The 16374-nt window shown below is 35.7% G+C and overlaps 1 protein-coding gene across 7 annotated transcripts in view; it reads right to left on the bottom strand.

Annotated features, from left to right (window-relative positions):
* Ipo11 (importin 11) overlaps positions 1-16374 on the bottom strand; it is a 121588-nt gene that overhangs the window by 79206 nt on the left and 26008 nt on the right. For all 7 annotated transcript variants that reach the window (XM_090331881.1, XM_090331878.1, XM_090331880.1 and 4 more), the window contains 4 exons: positions 11917-12049; positions 10679-10737; positions 6619-6667; positions 3685-3755 (listed from right to left, as the gene is read on the bottom strand). In XM_090331881.1, the coding sequence (XP_090188007.1) occupies positions 3685-3755; positions 6619-6667; positions 10679-10737; positions 11917-12049 (312 nt within the window). The remainder of the gene's footprint in view (positions 1-3684; positions 3756-6618; positions 6668-10678; positions 10738-11916; positions 12050-16374) is intronic.

Below are 16374 nucleotides of genomic sequence, written 5' to 3' on the forward strand. Positions count from 1 at the left end.
TTGGTACCACATACATAGAAAAAAGCCGGAAGTGGTGCTGAGGCTCAAGTGGTAGAGCTCTAGCCTTGAGAAAGTCCAAGGACAGTGCTCAGGCTCTGAGCTCAAGCCCAGGACTGGCAAAAAAAAAAAAAAAAAAAAAAAAGAATAAGGGCTGTAAATGTGGCCTCCTGGTAGAGTGCATGCCTGGCATGCATGAAGCCCCAGCTTGGACTCTGGTATCACACACACAGAAAAAGCTGGAAATGGTGCTGTGACTCAAATAGCAGAGTACTAGTGCTGAGCAAAAAGTGTCCAAAGGGAGTGCCAAGGCCCTGAGTTCAAGGCCCAGGACTGAAAGAAAAAAAAAAAGAACTGTAAGGACCAAAAGGGGCATGGCTCAAGTGGTAAAACACTTGAATTAATACAAGTGCTTTATAAAATAATCTCAGAGTTAAAAGAGAAAACTAGCTTGGTGCAGTGGCTCATTCCTGTAATCCTAGCTACTCAGGAGGTTGAGATCTAAGGATCAAGGTTCAAAGCCAACCCTGGCACTAAAGTCTGTGAGACTCTTATCTCCAATTAAACACCAAAAAATTAGAAGTGGCTCAAGGGTAAGGTGGTAGCTTTGAGCTAAAGAGCTCAGAGACAGCATCCAGGCCCAGAGTTCAAGTCCTATGACCAGAAAAAAAAAAAAAAAAAAAAAAAAAAAAAAAAAACACTAGAAAATTCAGTAGATTAATAATATGGTTGATTTTTTTTCTCCGTGAAAGAAACCATCTAAATAATCATTTTTAAGTGTTACTTACATATCTGACATACTGAGTAGGGACTGTTGTTGGCAGATATCCAGATATATACTACACTTTGCCCAGACCCATTGACTAACTTCATTACCCTGTTTCATTCTGCTTTGTGTTAAGGATCTAGGTGAATTTTTTTTAAATGAATATTGGAATGTTAGGTTAGTATTTGCTGCAGAGACTGTTTGGAATTTAAGAAATGAAGACAACTTGGGGCTGGGACTGTGCTTTAGTAGTAGAACACTTGCCTAGCATGCATGGGGGAAGGAAGGGAAGGAAGGAAGGAGGGAGGGAGGGAGGGAGGGAGGGAGGGAGGGAGGGAGGAAGGAAGGAAGGAAGGAAGGAAGGAAGGAAGGAAGGAGAAAAAAGAAAGAAACAAATTCTGGTTAGTCACCAGAAAACCAGAAGTGGAGCTATATATAGCTCAAAGAACTAGAGTGGTAGCCTTGATCAAAAAAGCTCAAGGACCGTGCCCACTACCAAAACAAAAGCAAAAACAATTATGTCATTTGCAGGCACATGGATAGACCTAGAACAAATCATGCTAAATGAGGTAAGCCAGGTTCAAAGAGACAAATGGTGTTTTTGTTTTTCTCATTTGTGTAGGCTAGATCTAAAATATATCTAGGAACGATAACAACTTCTACAGGACTCTACATATTCACAGTCACACTAAAGGTGGATGGATACTCTTAAAGGAGGAATTCAAGGGTGTAAATCCTCTGAACATTTAGAATACTATATTGAAATTAATTCCAGGAACTGGAACATGGTGGGTGTTTTGTTGGTGGTGGTGGTGGTGGTGATGGCTACGTTTTTTGCTTTTGTTTTGGGTATTTTTGTCTTTTAAGAGAGGACCAAAGGGAGTACAGAAAGAGAGAACGGTGAACAGATGTAGTCATACTATTCAGTAATACATTATATGTAAAATGAACTTGTGGGAAAGGCCAGGAGTCACCTGGGGGAAGAGGTGATATTTTCCAAAAACAAAATGAACTCATTACCTGACTTATAAAATGGCAACCATTCTGTACAACACCTTAATAATAACAATAAACATGTTTAAATAAATAGGAAAATATTTATATATAAAGTGTTAACAATTTAGATTCTTATATTTAAAACATTAATTGTAAAATACTTAAACCAATGAAAAACATGCACACATACTTTTTTGGTTGGGGGAGGGAAGCAGACATGGAGCTTGAACTCAAGTCCTGGGCACGACCCCCCTGACTTTTGTACCTCAAGACCAGTCCTCTATCCTAGAGCCAGTCCCATTTCCAGATTTTTTTAGTAGTTAACTCCAAATAAGAGTCACATGAACTTTCTTGCTCTCCTCATATCTTACCTCCTCAGTAACTAGGAGTACTGGTGTGAATCGCTGGTGCCCAGCCATTATAACTGTGTAATGTTGTGAGACCAAATAGAGCTGGAGGTGTTCTTCAGTAGTAGGACACTGGCCTAGATGTGTTAGTCCCTCAATCTGATCACTTGGACAACAAAACTGAAATAATTTCGACTACACACTTCTGAACGACAGGACTGTGACATTTGTCTTTGGTTTTCTTTCTTAGAACATAGCATATTACTTAGGGGATTAATCTATAAGAATATTACCTAACTTGCTTTCCATAACTTTTCAGTCAGAATTTATTTTTTTAAACTGAAAAAATACATAATCTAAAAGCAAATTTAAATGTGTTTTCATGTGGTAATAACATTTATTTCTAAAATGTGAATAGTGACAACAGTTCAAGATTCAAATTTCCCGAAACAGTTTTACATAAGGATTTTATTTTATTAAATTATCAGATTTCCTCAAAAAAGAAGAAAACAGAAAGAAAAATGAAGACAACTAAAACTAAAGGTACTGTGATGGCTAATCTTGATAGTCAAGTTGATTGCTTTGAGATATATCAATGATTATTTTACCTATGAGTGTATCTGTGAAGGCAAGAAGGCAGCTGCACAAGCTTTCTTTCTCTCCTCCCTTTTCCTACCTCTTTCTCTTACTCTCTCTCCTTCACCTTCACTATCCTCTTTCCTAGCCACTATCATTTGAGCTGCTCAGTTCTACCATTCTTCCTCAGCACCATGAATTGAAATCTCTGAAACCACTGGCAAAATAAATGTACATCCCTTAATGATCTATCCACAGCAATAATGAACTGCACACCCAAATATAAAAATTTGTTTCAGCTGTTTCTCCCTTCAATGAATAGACTCCTAGTTTTCCAAAACCAAAATTTATTAAAAATATATTAACTTTATGAAAACTGCCTAATACAGTGGACCCTATAAGATTTCCCTAAAAATGTATCACATTTGTGATGAAAATCTGATAGTTTTTCTCAATATACTAACTTCCTAATGATATCGCACCTGCTAGATTTGATCAATTTCTTTTTGTTTTGTTTTGTTTTTTGCCAGTCCTGGGGCTTGTACTCTGGGCCTGGGTGCTGTCCCTAAGCTTAGCTTTTTTTGCTCAAGGCTAGCACTCTAAAGCTTAATCCACAGGACCTACGACTTCATACATGCTGGGCAAGCACTCTACCACTGAGTCACATTCCCAGGCCTAGATGTGATCTATCTGACTTATTTCTGCTTCATTATTATTTCTGCTTTCTCTCATGGATCTAAGAATATAGAGCTTTAGAATAACCAACTTCTAATATTTATAAAATGACAGTATAATATACGGTACGTTAATTAAATTATTATATGTATACTTTCTAAAAGTTTAAAGATTCAAAAGATTTCTTTTTAGCTTTCCTAAATCATCAGATAGGTAAGTTGGCTTACAATAAAGTAAACTGTTTGCTTACAAACATATTTTCCTTTCTAAATTTCAGCATATGAACTACATTTAAGAAAATATATCCAAGATATAAAAACAACTTACCACTTTAGTAAAGAGAATGATGGTTTTTTCCAATCTATCTCTACAAACATTGTCTGTACCTATACTTCTACCTGTTAAAAATAATTTCAAATATTAGGACAAATTTTAAATATCCTATAAATTCACAAACAGAACATTAACACTTCACAAAAATGACTGTGAGATTATATTCTTTGATACTTTACATTTTAAGTTCATTGTTTAAACAGCAATATAAGATTTTCACTTAATAAGACCAGGAAATCATCATTAATATGTTATTATTATATATTATGTTACATATAACATGTGATATATATTACCTTGTAGAAAATTAACTTAAGAAATAAACTACTTTTAAGTAATACTTCTAGGGATAAAACCTTTCTCAAAACTAATTCAAAGCTGAAATGTTTTCCAAGCAACTCTAAGCAATTGAATAACACCTTTAGTATCATTTTTCCTTTCTAATGTCAAATTTCTTGATAATTTCTTTGTATATTGATAAATGCCCATCAGTCTATCAGTCATCATAGTTTCCATTATCTGTTTTGTCATTTATTTCACTCAACTCTGACTTCAACTCTTCATTTTGCTATCCCCATGATTATGGCTAGAGAAAATCGTCTTCCTTTTCAAATTAAATACATGACTTGAACTGTCTTATAAATTTTTGAATGCATAATACTCAGGAGAGTACCCAACAACAGCCTCAGTAATGTTTTGACTTAACCAAAAATGACTGTTATAAAACAATCTGCAGATCATAAAAGATTAAATTACTTCTTCAAAGTAAGAAGTCCCCAAATTCACACACCCACATGGACATGACCAATTATACACAAGTATATAGGTAAGCATACTAAGCAAAGTTCTTATCATCAGAGAGGAGAGAAAAAAACAGAAATCATCAATAAAACCTAATAAATACACACACACACTGGGAAAGAAAAATCACAAAAGGACCTAAAGACAGGCTAGAAAAGGAACTGCCAACCAATGTATAGCAAGATGCCAGTGGCTCATATTCTTATTTATATCTATCCAGAACTCTTGAGATCTGAGGACTGAGATCTGAAGCTAATCCAGGCTCATCCACCCATCTACCACATGTATTATATGCACATACACACACCAATACACACTACAGAATACTACAACACCATGAAGAAAAATGAAATCATGTCCTTTGCAGGAAAACAGGGGCAACTAGAGGACATTATACTAGATGAGGAAAAAAAAAAACTCAAAAATGAAAAAATCACCAGGCAATGATGGTTCACACCTGTAATCCTAGCTACTGAGGAGGCTGAGATCTGTGGACTGCAGAGTTAATCATAAATTAGACATAAAAGGCACACACACTCACAGCCATGTGAATATATATATATCCAAATATATAACTATGTACATGGTTAAATAATATAAGAAGCAAGCTAAGGACTAGTTAGGATGAAGTGAAAAAGAAAATGGAAAAACAAGCAGAGTGAAAAACTGTGCAAACTGAGGTCAATGGATAAACTAAAAAAACAAAACAAAACAAAAAAAAACCCCTGCTGATCCATGAAGAGCTGTGAAGGAGAATTAAGACCCCAGGTGCATGGGTACTAGCAGGAAGGGATTGGGATAGAGGAAATAATAAGAGCTTAAATACTGTCTTGGTCTTGTTTTGTTTTTTACTCATACTGTGGCTTGCTTGCATGCTTGCCTGGCTTTTTCACTCAAGCTTGTGCTCTTTAACTTGAGCCACACCTCAAATTTTCATTATTTGCTAGTGAAGTGGGGATGAAGTTTCACAGATGTGTCTTCCCAGGCTAGCTTCAACCACGATCCTCAGATAACCTCAGGATGAAGGATTATAGGTATAAGGCACCAGCACCCTGCTTAGGAGAATTTTACAAATTCTCTGCATCAAAGAACCAGATGTTCAGCTGAATACTATTAAAACAGGTTATTTGAAACTATGAAAATAAAATAAGGAAACCCATTAGGAATGCTATTTGGGAAGAGAAAGCAAGGAATATGATAAAGCAGAAAAAATTGATCAGAACACAGTTCACAGTGTGAACGTGAGTGGAACAGTAACAAAATTTTACTTTTTTTTCTTTAGTCATGTCATGATGCTTGAACTCAGGGCACTGTCTCTGAGCTTTTTCACTCGACAGTGCTCTACCATTCTGACTCACAGTGCTACTTCTAAATTTTACTTTCACTAATATCACTAATATGAACCAATTTCACAAAGATGTATGATACTAATTTTAGGCATATACATAATCTGTCCAGTTGCCCAGAGCTCATTGAGACTATCCAATGATTGGGATAGATCTGCATGTGCAAAGTTTGAGTTATTAAGAATTCGTTTATGTGAGCTGGTGGCTCACAGCTATAACCCTAGCTACTCAGGTGGCTGAGATCTGAGGATTGCTGTTCAAAGCCAGCCTGGGCAGGAAAGCCTGTGAGACTCTTTATCTCCAGTTAATCACCAGAAAACTGGAAGTGGTGCTGTGGCTCAAGTGGTAAAGCACTAGCCTTGAGCTTCAATGAAGTCAGGGACAGCACCCAGGTCCAGAGTTCAAGCCCCATGACCGACAAAAAAAAAAAAAAAAAAGAGCTCAGTTATAGCCAGGGGCTGGTGGCTCATGCCTATAATTCTCACTACTTGGAAGCTGAGACCTGAGGATCATGGTTTGAAGCCAGGCCAAGCAGAAAAGTCCCTAGCACTCTTATCTCCAATTAGCTGCCACAAAAGCAGAAGTGGCACTGTGGCTCAAGTGGTAGAATGATAGCAAAAAGCTCAGGGATAGGGCCTAGGACCTGAATTCAAGCCCCATGCTCCCTCCCCCAAAACAGCAACAACAACAAAATTTATTTATCTACATTGTCATCAATCAGACATTATTTAACAATAAATGGTAATTTTATAATAAGCCCTATTGCAATGAATGTACTTACTGCATTCCAGAAACTGTTTTAGACGTTCAAATATTCCATGTAAAAAACCCTGGAAAAGAACACAGTTTAAAGCATCTTAATTTTTTGTTACATTTATCATACACTCACCAGCAATACTACACTGTATCTGCCAAATCATGGTAGCAAAGGTTTATAATCCCAGTACTCAAAAACTGCTGCAAAAGGATGAATTCCAAACTCACCCTACATACTCAAACTACACACTGAAACAGACAGGTTTGGTCTCAAAAAAAAAAAAAAAAAAAAAAAAAAAGTCTTTCTCTTTTGTTAACCAGCAGCACTAGCCCAAACCCAGTGCCTCATACATAGTAGTCCTAGACAATTTTATTTTGCGACAAGGTCTCATGAAATTTTGTAGTTGACCTAAAACTTGTGAAACTCCTGCCCCCTGAATCAAAGATCTTAGATTACAGGTTCATATCACCATACTAGCAGCAATTCATTTTAAGCATATTTTCCACAATAACTGTAGCATTTTATCTGTTCCTTATCTCATTTTAATTACATAAATAACCCTTTAATAATATAAAATTATTCACACATCATTCTGCCATTGAGAAGTCTATCCTCCTTACTTTGCTTAACCTTTTTTCACTGGTCTTATTCTTTAATATATTGTCTGCCTAGTTTATCTGGCTCACACTAGAATGTAAGCTTCTTGAGGAACAATTATGCTTGGTTCATTGCTACATTCTAGATTTTCACTAATTGATTTATTTATTCATCCACTAGAGTGAATTTCTGCCCCAGGTTGACCTGCATGGAGATCCTCCTACTTATACCTTTCAGATTACTGACGTTACAGGAGCAAACCATCATTCACAGTGTTTTGCTGACATAGGTCTTTTAAACTTTTTGCATTTCTGTCTTAAAGAACAGTTGTGAATAACTGAAAAATGAAGAGCAACAACATAATTTCTAACACTCTCCAAAAAAAATTTCTAGAGTAGAAAATTGTAGTAAGTTAATGGAGAGAATCAGGAAAACACAGAATTATAGACAGCTGTCTAATCTACACAGTCCAAATGAACTAAGTAACAAGTAATGTTAAGCAAGAATAGAACAAAAAGTCAAATTTAAAAAAAAAAACCATTAAAATGTAATTCAGATCACTTTACTTGCCAAGGTCATTATACTTATTTCACTTAAGTCTCCACAATGTCAAATGAGAAAGGTGCTCTTATTTCATCTCCATATTACCAAAAAAAGGATGAACATGTAACCCAAGATTATACTATCAGAGAATAACCAATTTAAGATTTAAATTCAAATGAGCCTGTCTAAGAGCAAAGAATCTAACCACTATTGTGTTTGTTTCCTAATCACCTTTTCAGACCTTTGTAGAACTCCTATAGGGTTTGTAGTGGCTCAAGCCTGTAATACTAACTGTTCAGGAGGCTCAGGTCTGAGTCTCATGGTTTAAAGCCAGCTCAAGCACTACTAAAGTTTGTCTGAGACTCTTACCTCCAATTAACCACTGGAAGAAAGGAAGTGGCCCTGTGGCTCAAGGAATAGGTCAGTAGCCTTGAGCTAAAGAGCTCAGGGACAACGCCCAGGCCCAAAATTTGTAAGACCAAAAAAAAAGAAGTCCTAAGTTTGATGAGTATGTCCTTTCTTCAACAGGTCAATTCACCTTAAGTGCACAATAAGGATGACAATGAAGACTGATATATAATTAGGGAGGCACAAGACAGACTCAAGAAAAATAGAAAGCTCACATGATACTGATAATATTCACTGAAAACCACTATTTCCCATTAATGGAATTATCATTCAAATCAATTTATTTGCCATACAATCACTGCTTTTTTGTTTGTTTTGTTTGTTTTTGCCAGTCATGGGACTTAAACTCAAGGCATGAGCACTGTCCTTGGACTTTTCTCAAGGCTAGAACTCTACCACTTGGGCCACAGCACCACTTCCAGCTTTTTTTCTACGTATCTGGTACCGAGATATCAAACCTGGGCCAAACTAGGCCAAACTCCCGGTCCCATACAATCACTATTTTAAGATACACTATGAGTATTTGTTATTTTATGACATTCAGCCACATTACATATAATTACTCACACATTGCTCCATCTCATATATGCATTCATTCAACAAGAACCACTAAGTAACTATTGCATAGAAAAGAATGTTGTGCTCTTGGGTGAACAGTGAATAACACAAAGACCTACCTTCATAAATGTAGATTCTAGTGGGAGAACTGAAGGGGAGTCATCAATTAGTTTATTTTTAAGTATATATATATATATATATATATATGAATGTTTAAAATTAAGGTTGATATATCATCTTGAAATATATAGCAGCAATTTGCCATATGTATCAATATTATAATGCAATCATTTCTAGGAAAATAACTTACCAGATACCTGACTCAGGTACCCAAATATTTAAGAACCTTTTGTCAACAACAAAAAACTGAAAACATGTAAGTCTATCAACGTATGTTTATAAAAAGTTACTAATAAAAATCCTGTATTGATTTATCTTAAAAAACTAATCCACTGACAGTTATATAGATTTACCCTGCAACTATGAAAAATCATGAGTTACAACAATGTAGTAAAATGAGAAAACTAACCATAAAATTCAAGTTTGTACCAAAAACTAGTGGCTCATGTCTATAACCCTCACTAATCAGGAGGCTGAGATGTGAAGGTAACAATTCAAAGTCAACTAAGGTAGGAAAAGTCTGTGAGACTCTTGCTAATTAACCAGCAAAATGCTGGACTAGAGGCATGCATGGCTCAGGTGGTAAGAGCTCCAGCTGTGGTCCAAAAAGCCAAGCAAGAGCGCAAGGATCCAAGTTGAATTCCTAGTCCTGGCAAGATAGTGTATGCATGTGTATACACTCTTTCTGTCTGTCTGTCTCTCTGATGCATGCGCACACACACACACACACACACACACACACACAAAATACAAGTATGTTAAAATTTTTCAAGTGGAAGCAGAATATATAGTCCCATTTACATAAAACTGAGGAAGAGCTAAAGGACGTCTGGAACCAAAAAAGATGTGCTAAAGGATGCTTTCATATTTTAACAAGACCACTTGAGAGTACGATTACCAATGCTTTTCAACTTTCATGTCTCACTTTTTCTTCCTTTGTTAAACATTTTTTAAATGAGCACACAAATGTTTATGAAACAGATGATACTGTGGATTTTAAGTTCTTTTTAACAATAGAACTGTCGTGTAAATTGGAAGCATACAAATACATAAAATATACAAATCATTTAAGTGACTTAAGTGATCAAATCTCCTTTATAAGGCCAAAAAGTGCTTAGATGCACCTTCTTCCTCAACTGTTGTGCAACCCCAATGAAATCCACAAAAAGTAACAGAAAAACTCACTGTGGAATAAATATATGAGTAAATAGAAATCTTATTTTCATTTAGGGTAGAAAATGCAGGTATGTATTTCTGCATGGAAAAACAGTAACTGGTTACACAACAACAATGACTATACCTCAGTGTGTATCAGCTTATCTGAGGCTTTTCTTCCATGGAACTGAGGGAGAGGAAGGTCAAAACCAGAGTTTCACATGGGGATAGGGCAAAAATCCTACCGCTGAGCTATGCTACATTCTTATTTTTCAAACCACTCACAAAGAATAGGTATTAGTTATGATCAGAGGGAAATTTTTTCCTTCTTAAATATGTAAAACAAAGGAAAACATCAATGATACGAATACAATTATTCCTATTATGCTAAAATGGCATTCAAATTCACAGTATATCAATTTACACATAATTTTAATATTACCAAGGTAGCACGAGGTACCTCAAAAACTAAAATTCACAGTAAATCAATTTACGCTTAATTCAAATTAATATTCCCAAGGTACCATAGTATCTCAAAAGCTATCCTTGGCCTATGTTTTCTCCTTATACAATAGTCACTTTGATTAGTAAAAACAAACCAGAAAATTAAAAGTTTACTATAACATAAACAGAATGGAAGAAAAAAATTCATTAAACTATCAAACACTGCCCCAAAGTACAAAGAATTACTTCCATTACTTACCATCACCTCCATATTCTTATGAGGTTCCACAAATCCATTAACAGTTAACTTACGTAGCACTGAAAAGTAAAGGCAAGCTTTACTTAAATCTTATTTCTTCATATTTTGTCCTGCTAAAATTACAATTATAATAAAATCCCTGAATCACAAAATCTAAGAAACCTTACTCTTCTCATTTCATAACTGACAAAAACAACAACAAAATCTCTATTCAGTGAAAACTCTCAGGATAGAAATTTTGCTGCAGTTAATACGAGAAATATATTAAGCTAATGCCAACAATATGTAGTAGGATCCCAAGGTGTTAACAGTAAGGATGATAAAAAGTTTTTATTTATAAATAAAAACATGAAGTATGCAAAATGAGCCATACTAGAAAGGTTACACAAGACTAAAAAATATTACAAAAATAAGTCTTAGCAAATAGAACTGATTCTATAACAGGAACTAAGAGAAAGAGAGAATGTGTATACTTTAGAAATCAAAGGAACATCAGAATTTATTCAGCAGGGTGAGTAATTCAGAAGCCAGATGCTGGTGTCTCAATCCTATCTAATCAGAAAGAGCTGAGATCAAGAATCAAAGCCACCTCGGGCAGAAAAGTCCATGAGACTCTTATTTTCAATTAATCATCTTTAAGTCAGAAGTAGAACTGTGACTCAAATGGCTGGATTTGAAGCTAAGGGACAGTGCCCAGGCCCTGAATTCATGCCTCAGTACTTCCCTTGCCACCCCCCACACAAACACACACACAAACTCTTGGAAGGTGAAATGAAAGTACTGTAGTATGGAATGATAGTTTAAATGATACAGAAAGGCAAAGGCCAAGATGTCATTTCATAAAGCCAAGACACAAGCATGAATATTCCATGGGGAAAGGTGAGCTGGAAGACCAGAGTTCAGTCAAACCTCCAGGATTTTAGGACACATGACAGGACAATGATAAGTGTAAATGCCTAAAATTAGGAAAGATGTGTGTGTGAAGACACACAAAAAGTACATATTTAGAGCTATGAGGATAATGAAGTGGGTAATAGAACTTATTCACTTCAACTGACTGTTGGTGTTTTTCTATCTTAAAGCAGAGTAGAAAAAGAACTATCCTCAAAAAAGAAAAGCTTTTGTCTTTGGGGGAGAAATTAAACCCTTATTTCTAGTGAAATCAAAACAGAAATCCACTCAAAGGAAGTATTTAGTGACTTCTGGATTAAACTTACTACTATATAGTTTACTAATACCTTTTAATGATAATAATGTTCGTTCTAATGAACTTTGAACTGCAGCTTCATTGCCAGAAGAAATTTGTTGCAGAAATGTGTCTGTATGGTGATTCCACAGAGAACAGGCAAAACTGTAAATTCCAGAAGCTAACTGCAAAGAAACAATACAAATTCATTCACAACATATACATTTCAGCAACAAATTAGAACTACAAAACAATACATTTTGGCTTTACAATTAAGAACACATTTCCAATGAGATCTGAAAGAAGTAAATATATAGCTCTGTTTCAAACATTTTTAGACATAATGCATAGTAATAATTAAGTAGTAAGTTTATTTTACATTGATGAATACCCAGCCTGGGCTACACAGGGTCTCCTTGTCTCAAAAGGGGGAAAAAAATTGAGACATAAAATGGTTAAGAAACTTGTCCATGACATGCCTTCTCATAGAGTAACTAGTAATTAAATACAACAATTGAGTAAGAGATTATATATGTGTATAATGAAAAATATAAACTATAAGGATAAAGATACTATACAATTAGTACAATTAGTTCAATAAATCTTGATATATAATTGATTGAATTGTGATGTTTCCTTCTATTAACTATGAAAAATACAAAATAAAGTATATTCTTTAACAAATTCATCTGGAAGCTCCACCTATGCCCTTTTTATTCTATTCTTTGCATGGAATAACTATACAAGATTTCCCTATCATGACAAAAAGAAAAAGAAACTGTATGCCATATCACAGCCACAATATTTTTTTCCTATTTTTATTGTAATTAATAGAAGGGTTACATATATAATATAGATATCGCCAGATAGAAAGTGCATTACATCATAAACATTGATACCCTTCTCATATTTTTGTCTCCATTTTCCTCCCCCCACACCATCCCCTCATCTTTTTTCCCCTTGCCCTATCCTATTTCAAATAACCAAATAAACATATATACAATATACCAGATAACAAGGCAAGATACTGTAACAATATGAGATAACCAAGGCACAACAAGAGATGAGAAATAACATAGTACATTAACAACAATCACACATTAATAAAAACCTGTAATCTTGTCATAAAAACCCTTTAACACTTACTTTTCTATGAATTCATGCATCATATCCATGATTCCAATATGACCAGCTATATTATAAATATAGCTTTTGTTTCCATATCCTGGAGGTCCTTTCATTTAGCCTCATGCTATATGGCCTTATGTATCTAGGTTTTACCATATTGTGGACCTTTGCTAGGAGAGCTCAAGGTTTCTACTGATTATGATAAATGAGGGAAGCCATTGAGCCTATGTTCCTTTCAGTCCGGCTTACTTCAGTTAATATGATTTTTTTCCAAGTCTTTCCATTTCCTTACAAATGGGGTGATGTCATTTTCTGACAGCAGCATAGAATTCCATTGTGTACAAATACCACATCTTGTTGATCCACTCATCAACTGAGGGACATCTAGGTTGGTTCCATATCTTTGCTATGGTAAATAGTGCTGCAATGAACATCGTTGTACTAATGGATTTAGTATGTCCTTGTTTCTGGACATTTGGGTAAATGCCTAGTAGTGGAATTGCTGGGTCATAGGGGAGCTCTATGTTTAGTCTTTTGAGGAACCACTATACTGCTTTCCATACTGGCTGAACAAGTTTACACTCCCACCAACAGTGTAGTAGTGATCCCTCCTGGCCACATCCCCTCCAGCATCTGTTATTATTTGTATTCTTGATCATGGCCATTCTAACTGGTAACTGAAGTGAGGTGGAATCTCAGAGTTGTTTTGATTTGCATTTCTTTTATGGCTAGATATGTTGAGCATTTCTTCATGAGTCTATAGAAGACTCTCTTTAAATCTTTTACAGCCACGATATTTTTAAATCATGCCAGGTTTACATTTTTGGGTGTGGGGGGGTCATGGGGCTTGAACTCTGGGCTGGAGCGCTGTCCCTGAGCTCTTTTGTTCAAGGCTACCACCAGCCCTACCCCTAGAGCCACAGGCAACTTCCCCTTTTCTAGTGAAGATAAGCTTCACAGTCTTTTGTGCCCAGGCTGGTTTTAAACCTTGATCCTCAGATCTCAGCCTCCTGAAGGTGTATAGGCCACCTCACTCAGCTAGGCTTATTTTTAAAAATATTTTATAATGAAATAAAATGACAAAAATGTTTTAACTCTTGTCATTTTTCAGGAACTACTTGAGGTACCAGGAAAGCATTGCTTTACAGAATTATACTACCTGTATACACACAGTACACATTAGAAGATAAAAATTATATTTATACTGAATATAAAATCATAATCAAAAAATATTAAAGAAAATCTCTGAATATTGTGGAAATGGCTCTTACTTGTCACAAGATTACAATAAAAGAAACAATTTGTTATATGGTAGATCCAGTCACGAGACCCAAGAAGGCACCACTTAAAAAGACCAAATTTATAGGCTTTACTAGAGGGCTAGCAGGTAGCAAGGGGACTCCAGTCATAAAGCCCTGCCACAAGTCCAGTAAAGACCCCAGATTTAGCCTTGTAAGTGGTGGCTTCTGTGTTCTCACTACTGGATCTACCATACAACAATTTTTACATAACAGAATTAAAGTTCCTTAATAAGAAAGCACACTTTTGTTTTATAATATCCTTGTCATTTTATTCTAAAAACAGTGTAAGTTTGGTAACTTAAGCAATTTTCTTCAGTATTAGAAATTTTCATTCCTTTCTTTTTCTTTTGGCAGGACTAGGATCTGAACACAGCACCTCCAGCTTACTAGGCTTGTGTGATGCTGCTGAGCCACTCCTTCAGCACAATTTTCATTGATTATTTTTAGGATAGGATGGTCTTTTCACCAGGGCAAACATCTGAGTTACAATGCTTTCCATTGTTGCTAGGTATAAAGCCATATGCCATCAGATCCACCTGCCCTCCATTCTGTACAGGCTGCCCTGAAATCTGAATCCTCTCAATCTTACCCTGTAGTGTAGTAATAGTAACAGGTATGTGCCATGACACCAGCTATAAACTGAGAAGGGATATGTAAACTTTTCTGCACAGGCTGACTTCAAATTATAATCCTCTAGCTTTCAATCTCTTGGATTACAGGTGCAAGCCCAATGTCCAGCTCATCCCTATTTAAAAAGAAATATATATATATATATATGTATACACACACACACACACACACACACACACATTCCCACCCACATACATACACACCTGCTATGTGTGGTGGCACTAGCTTGTATCCCAACCTGAGGCAGGAAGATCACAATTTCAAGCCTTTGGCCACAGACAGAAACAGCATCTCAATATCAAAAAATAATAAAAGGGCCCAAGCATGGTGGCTCACGCCTGTAATTATAGCTGCTCAACAGGCTGAGACATGAAGATCAAGGTTCAAAGCCAGCCTGGGCACAAAAGGACCAGAAACTCTTACCTCCAATTAACCTCTAGAAAACAGGAAGTGGAAATCCACTAGCACAATGATGTTCATTGCAGCATTAGTCACCATAGCAAAAAATGTGGAACCAACCCAGATGCCACTCAGTTGATGAGTAGATCAACAAGATGCGCTATTTATACACAATGGAATTCTATGCTGCTGTCAGAAAATGACATCACTCCATTTGTAAGGAAATGGAAAGACTTGGAAAAAAATCATATTAACTGAAGTAAGCCAGACTCAAAGGAACATAGGCTCAATGGCTTCCCTCATTTGTCATAATCAGTAGAAACTTGGGCTCTCCTAGCAGAGGTCTACAATATGGTAAAACTTAGATACATAGGCCATATAGCATGAGGCTAAATGAAAGGACCTCCAGGATATAGAAACAAAAGTCATATAATGAGTGATTGTTGTCCTTAATGTACTATATTATCTCTCATCTCTTTTGCTGTCCCTTGGTTATCTCATATTGTTATAGTATCTCACTTTGTTATCTGATATATTGAATTTATTTGTATTTGGATATTTGAAATTTGATAGGGAAGGGGGGAAAACCAAGACGGGTGTGGGGTGTGGGGGGCGGGGGGGGGGGAGGGAAATGGGTACCAAGACATGTGAAAGGGTATCAATGTATGTGAATTAATGCACCTTCTATCTGGCAAATATCATGTAACCCTTTTACTAATTACAATAAAAAAAATAAAAAATAAAAAATAAAAAAAATCGAACAGCATAAACAAAGACATACATTCATAAATAAATAAATAAATAAATAAGGAGGGAAAGAAACAGGAAGTGGGGCTTGGCTCCAGAGTAGGGCAGTAGCCTTGAGTTGAAGAGCTCAGGAACAGCACCCAGGCTGAGTTGAAGCTTCATGACCCACAAATAAATAAATAAATAATCAAAGGGTTAAAAATATTAATGGTAATATTAGATTCTCATATTGGTCCTGAAAATAATTCTTAGTATAAAAGTAGTACTTCGGATAAAAAGAATTGATAAGAAAAATGTGTAAACAT

This window comes from Megascapheus bottae, chromosome 4 (assembly GCF_031878675.1).
Source record: "Megascapheus bottae isolate mThoBot1 chromosome 4, mThoBot2.hap1, whole genome shotgun sequence".
Taxonomy (NCBI): Eukaryota; Metazoa; Chordata; class Mammalia; order Rodentia; family Geomyidae; genus Megascapheus; species Megascapheus bottae.